This window comes from Sinocyclocheilus anshuiensis, unplaced genomic scaffold (assembly GCF_001515605.1).
Source record: "Sinocyclocheilus anshuiensis isolate Anshui unplaced genomic scaffold, SAMN03320099.WGS_v1.1 scaffold47, whole genome shotgun sequence".
NCBI lineage: Eukaryota > Metazoa > Chordata > Actinopteri > Cypriniformes > Cyprinidae > Sinocyclocheilus > Sinocyclocheilus anshuiensis.
Genome location: NW_015551047.1, coordinates 1,017,955 through 1,024,248, shown reverse-complemented (window position 1 = coordinate 1,024,248; position 6,294 = coordinate 1,017,955). Strand labels below are relative to the sequence as shown.

The following is a 6,294-nucleotide window of genomic DNA, read 5'->3' as shown; positions in this document are numbered from 1 at the left end:
AGAGGAAAAACAGGAGTTTCTTCATTAAACTTCATTAAAGGCAGTCCGCAAGTTGAGAAGAGCGAGACTCATGCTCTCAGTGAGAGTGTCACGAATCCGGTTTGTGGTTTTCCGTCTGCTTGCCACCAGAGGTCACTCTTCCGTTACATTGACTCTCACACTACACCGACTGTTACATGTCACTCCGGACTACAGTTCCCATCATCCATTGCACTGATTACACACACACAGCTGCAACCAATCAAACTCACTTTATAAGCCTTGGACTTCCTCTTTCGGATCGCAGAGTATTGTCTGCGTTTATTACTCTCCTAGTGATAGCAACTTTATGGAGCCAGTCCGTGTTTCCGGAGTTTAGTTCCAGTCAGTCCTGTTTGTTTCCTGTTTATCCTGTGTCTTGATTCTAGCCTTGTTTACCTCGTCCTGTCTGATCTCTGCCTGCCACCGATCGACCCACGTCTGTTTATTGGACTACTCGTCTGTCTTGCTCGTACCATACCTGTTTGCTGGTGTTCGACCCTGCCTGTGTTTTGACAATGTCAGTGAATAAAAGCTTGCATATGGATCCGCATGTCTCTCGTCTCGTTTGCCCCGTTACAGAGAGCATTCTGTCTCAGTGAGTGCACAGTTTCTGCGTGGGTGTTGCCCAGACAGGCGACATGCTCACTGCCCTTCTGCATTGTGCAGGATAACCTGCATGAGCCACACTCGCAGCAAGACATTTGCAACAATATTGCTTGGAAATTTGCTCAGAAATTTGCTCTTTTAGCATGCCAGATAGCTGCAGGGGAAGGCTTCCCGCCTCTTCCTCTGCCGGGGCTCTTCTACGGTGGCGAGCTACAGGCTGAGCTTCTTCCTTCTTCGGCTTCTTGATCGCAGAATCAGTGAAGAGATTATCCTTGTCACTGAAGGAGAAGAAATCAGAGGATCTTATGGCAAAATGCCCGCTTATATAGCCAGATGGCCCCACCCATTCTGATGGGCTTCGTCGCCATAGGCTTGTGCAGCTGAAGCAGCAGTACGAGTTAAGTATCGATAGGGAACTGGCAGTTCTCACCATGTGAATACTAGTATGCAGTATTTTCACATGTCAATCAGAACCACAAGATGTGTAAAAATAATCACATGTGAATTAGCTGTAGACACAAAACATGCATGTTCAGGAATTTGTTCATTGTTTCAAATTTATTAATATTGTATCTGCATACTAACTATAAGTATGTCTGTAGATTACAGTAGTATTATGCTGCAAACCCCTAAATATAAAGAATGAATACAAGTCAGGAGACTCACAATAAAATGAGGAATATACATGCTTACAAATTGCATTGTGTATTCATGTGGTTTTAATCAATGGAAGTCAAGTTGGCTGGTAATGCTCATGTTGACTTCTGTATTTCATGCGCACACACAGAACGATCAGTAAGAGGATTCATTCCAGCATTTAACTGCAGTTGTCACTCCGGAAATAAAGCTGAAGTTTTCTCAGATTAATATCAGACTGAAGTTTCTTCCTCTTCAACTGATGTAACTGTTAAATACACACAAAAGCAATCTTGTCAGCATTTATGTTTATGTATTTTTCTTCTTTCTGTAATATTAACTACCATCATGTTTGAAAATAAAATTAATTTGACTAGAAGACAACAAAAGGCATTTATGTAACGAAGTATGCAAGTTGCATAGGGCCACCTAACCACCAAGGGTCCCCTTGCTCTCAAAGACGATATAATGACCTAAGGCTTTGCCAGAATAGGATAGTTTCATTTTAGATTTTGTCTTACAACAATTATAAAAAAACACAATGCCACAATCCGTTCCTGCTCCTGAAAGCGCTGTCACCTTCCTTGTCAGTCAGTATATTAGATCTGTGCATTCGGTCTTAAAATGAAGCTGCCTAATAAACCTGCTGCTGTGTCTGTCATTTAATGTTAATCAAACAGCAACAGAATATGAGAAAGTAATTCACTGCTCTTTACTGATTAACTTTAGTAACTTCAAAAAGAAGAAATGCAAATTAAATTCATATGGTGAAGACTACTCAGTGTTTTATTTTTACATTTGGTTCTTTTATTCAACTTCTGTATACTTGTCAGACTTTTGGACCCGTTTTGCCTCCGTAGTTCTTCCTGTGTTTCCTTTTATGGTATTTTTCCTGTTCTTGTTTAGTTTGATTACCTTTTGATTCCATGCACCTGTGTTCCCCTGATTGCCCTGTGTTTATAAGCCCCAGTCTGTTCAGTTTGGTTTTGTCATGTCTACTTGTTGTGAACGTCTTCCTTGTGCTCTGTGTCTCCCTATTGGATAATTAAAGACTCTCGTTTTGTGAAATCTTCATGTTTCCTTGTTCCCGTGCTCCAGTGCATTGTGACAATACTAGGATATTATTTTTAGTAGATTATTACTAAATTACGAGATTATTTTAGTAGATTTAGTAAATTATTTCATTTGTATCTCTTTTTTTCTCTCTATTGTATTTGTCCTGCTTATTATTATTATTGTATTACTGACTTTATTTTATTGTATTTCTCACTGTTGTTTTTTGACAGTGAAACTGGGGTGGGGGTCATTTGGGGTTTTTATGAACACACTGACAGGGGCCTCCTGATGAAGTTTTCCTTAAGTCTAGGACCAGGACTGCATGTCTATGTCAGTGAGGGAATTTGTGTATTTGTAGTAAAACAAAAAAAGATACATAAGAACAGATGGATTCAATACAATATTAATAATATGTTGTTTTTGAAGCAGCTTTACACAGAACATACCCTCAGTAAGTAAGCCAAAGATGATTACTAAACAATACTTGGTATGACAATACTGACTCATTTGTTGGTCAATTAAATATAATGGTTATAAAATCAAATAAGTTAGTCAGCTATTTTACCTCTCATCCTGTAGCATTTGAAGATCAGCACGACTGTCACTAGCAGATATGGACAAACTGTCAGTACAGAACTGAGTGTGTGGAGGACAGAGATCTGAGATACTGAAAAGGAGACACAAATTAACTTTATTAAGCACTATATCTGAACAAGAGCATATGAAGAAAAAAATCAGCTCACAGTTTCATTGACTCTCACCTGTGACTGAGATCCAGCTCTTGGGTGACTCTCCTCTCTCTGGGTGTTTGCAGTAGTAGAAACCCTCATGTGACTTTGAGACATTAGAGATGATCATCTCTGTAGTTTGATTCTGGATGAGTGATCCATCTTTATAGAAATCAGCTCTGAGGTTTGGTGGGGTTGTAAATTGATATAAACAACGTAGAGTCAGAGTATCTCCTTCAGTCACAGGATGAACAGGACTCTCCAGAATCACACCAGCTACAGAAACAAAGGAAACAATAAAGTAAAAACAACATGTTTGTGCTATTTGCCCACAGTACTAGGATGTTTGAAATTGTTTTTATGTGCTTTGGTGTTCTGTGTACTAGGGATTAGCTTGGCAGATGCTTAATGACTGAAGTCAACCCAGCCAAAGTCTCTAGTCTGGTTTTAGATATGAGTTGCATGATGCCTTTTCAATTATAGAAATTGCTGAAGTGCATATTCCTGCGCTTGTTTAATCAACCTGCTTTATGTATGGATTGTAACTGCCAGTGAAATTAATAAATACAGACTCACAGTGTACAGTGATATTAACAGGATGATAGTTCTCTCCAGATTCAGACTGACACCAGTACACTCCAGTGTCTGCTGTGCTGGTGTAGCTGTTTGTACATGTAGATCCTCTTGTTTGTGAGCTCCACAGTGATGACGAACAATCTTCTACCTGTCCACTGTCTGTGTATCTTCTCACTCTCCATCCATCAGAGTTTCTCTGGTCTTTACAGCTCAGAGAGAGAGAGACAGATGTGAAGTGTTGAGTTCTACTGGGACTGATGATCAGAGACACTGGAGGAGAAACACCTGGGAAGACAATTACAGCTCAAATTTTTCAGATTTAAGCATTCAAATTATTGATCTTAATAAAGATGAACCAATCGTTTAAGCTCTGATTGAACTCACCGGTAACCCATAGTGGTTGTGTGTTGCTAAAGGTTGTGTAAATGACTGGTGTATCTGTCTCAGCTCTGCACACATAAACTCCTGTGTGTTTTAGAGCAGCAGAACTGACAGTGTAGTTTCCTCCAGCTCCTCTGCTGCTGTCTGAGAGCAGCTGATAATGACCACTGTAGTCTGTAAAAATGTGCAGTTCCTTTACATGTATTTCTACATGGTTTTACCTTTATAAGTATACAACTATCAAATGTTAAAAAAGTAATATGTCTGACTTCCATTAATAATAATAATAATAATAATAATTTTATTTGTAATGTGCATAGTCAAAAGTTACAGAATACAAAATAACATTGTATAATAATAAATTATATATAATAACAATAGTCACAATAACAATCACAGATTAAAAGCTTTATTAAAATATGTGTTTTGAGTAGTTTCCTAAAACAATCAAAAGAAGAAGCATTCCTAATAGAAGCAGGTAATGAATTTAATAACTTTGAAGCAGTGCAAGAAAAGCTCTCCCTCTCATGGTTTTTGAGTTTTGAGAGGCTGACAAAAAGAAAAAGAACCAGCAGAGTGGAGAGAATGAGAAGGTATGGATGGTGTAATCAAATCACAAATGTATACTCGAGCTAATCCATGTACTGCAAATACAGAGGGTTCACCACAAGGTGCAAACAAAGCCAGATTACACTTTGCCAAAAAAACATCTAAAAAAGCCAGACCTCTTCTGGAAAAGCATTCTCTGGACTGCTGAAATTAAGATCAACCTGTACCAGAATGACGCAAAGAAAAAAGTATGGAGAAGACTTGGAACAGCTCATGATCCAAAGCATACAACATCATCTGAGAAACATGGTGGAGCAGTGCGATGGCATGAGCATGCATGGTTTCCAGTGGCACTGGGTTTCTGGTGTTTATTGATGACGTGACAGAAGACAGAAGCAGCCAGAAGAATTCTGAAGTGTACAGGAATATACTGCCTGCCCAAAGTTGATTGGATGGCCCTTCATAGTACAAGAGGACAACGACCCAAAACATACAGCAAAAACAACCCAGGAGTTTTTGAACGTAAAAAAGTGGAATATTCTGCAATGGCCAAGTCAATCTCCTGATTTCAACCCGATTGAGCATGTATTTCACTTGCTGAATACAAAACGAAAGACACACAGGGTTTCTGCGGGTCTTAAAAAAGTCTTAAAAAGTCTTACATTTAGTTGTATCAAATTTAAGGCCTTAAAAAGTCTTAAATTGTACATGAAAGTCTTAATTATGATTTCAAGAGGTCTTAAATCTGTGGACAGAAAGACCAGAATTGCGATATGGCTGAATGTGACAATTAAACTTCAAAAGGCTATGATTTCATTGAATAAACATGAGCGCTGCATATTCAAAGTCCGTTGCTGTGCTGCTTTGTGTACAGCGTTACCGGGGAAACAGTTATAGTTCTACCAAACGCTCCACCTGCTGGCAGAGAATGGATGAGAGCATTTTCAATAAAACTGTTGTTTTGTTCAGAGTTCAGACAAATGCAAAAATCGATCCATGTTTTTACCCTGCAAACACACAGAGCTTTAAATGTGAACTGGTGGATCGATAAGAAGACAATGCATTATAAAAATCTAATAGGGGTTTGCAGATATGCATGGTCTGCATGCATGAGTGTGCGTCTGAGTGCGAGGTTAGACTAGTGCGCGTGCACATTTATAGTGCGTTCTTTCACTGCATAAATCAGTCTATTAAAATGCATTTAGAATTACATAATTCAAGATATGAGGCAGAAAATGTATATATTTTTATAATTTTATATAGTTAATATCCGAATCTGAATCCGAATTAGCTTTATTGCCAGGTATGTTTACACATACGAGGAATTTGTTTTAGTGACAGAAGCTCCACAGTGCAACAGAATGACAGTGACAAGACAGGACATAGATAATAAAAAGAATAATATACAAATATACAAAATAGACAATGTACAAAATAGCAAAAACACAATATAGGTAGGTGCATCTCAATAAATTAGAATGTCGTGGAAAAGTTCATTTATTTCAGTAATTCAACTCAAATTGTGAAACTCGTGTATTAAATAAATTCAATGCACACAGACTGAAGTAGTTTAAGTCTTTGGTTCTTTTAATTGTGATGATTTAGGCTCACATTTAACAAAAACCCACCAATTCACTATCTCAACAAATTAGAATACTTCATAAGACCAATAAAAAAAAACATTTTTAGTGAATTGTTGGCCTTCTGGAAAGTATGTTAATTTACTGTACATGTACTCCAT

General features: G+C 38.1%; 1 protein-coding gene across 1 annotated transcript in view; it reads right to left on the bottom strand.

Moving 5' to 3' along the window:
- Nucleotides 1–1,355: 1,355 nt before the first annotated feature.
- Nucleotides 1,356–6,294, bottom strand: part of LOC107661871 (sialoadhesin-like) — a 23,624-nt gene continuing 18,685 nt past the window's right edge. Inside the window, exons 5-9 of the mRNA XM_016451656.1 lie at nt 4,008–4,178; nt 3,624–3,908; nt 3,075–3,323; nt 2,885–2,986; nt 1,356–1,531 (exon numbers count right to left, since the gene is read on the bottom strand). Of these exons, the coding sequence (XP_016307142.1) occupies nt 1,497–1,531; nt 2,885–2,986; nt 3,075–3,323; nt 3,624–3,908; nt 4,008–4,178 (842 nt within the window). The 3' untranslated portion in view covers nt 1,356–1,496. The remainder of the gene's footprint in view (nt 1,532–2,884; nt 2,987–3,074; nt 3,324–3,623; nt 3,909–4,007; nt 4,179–6,294) is intronic.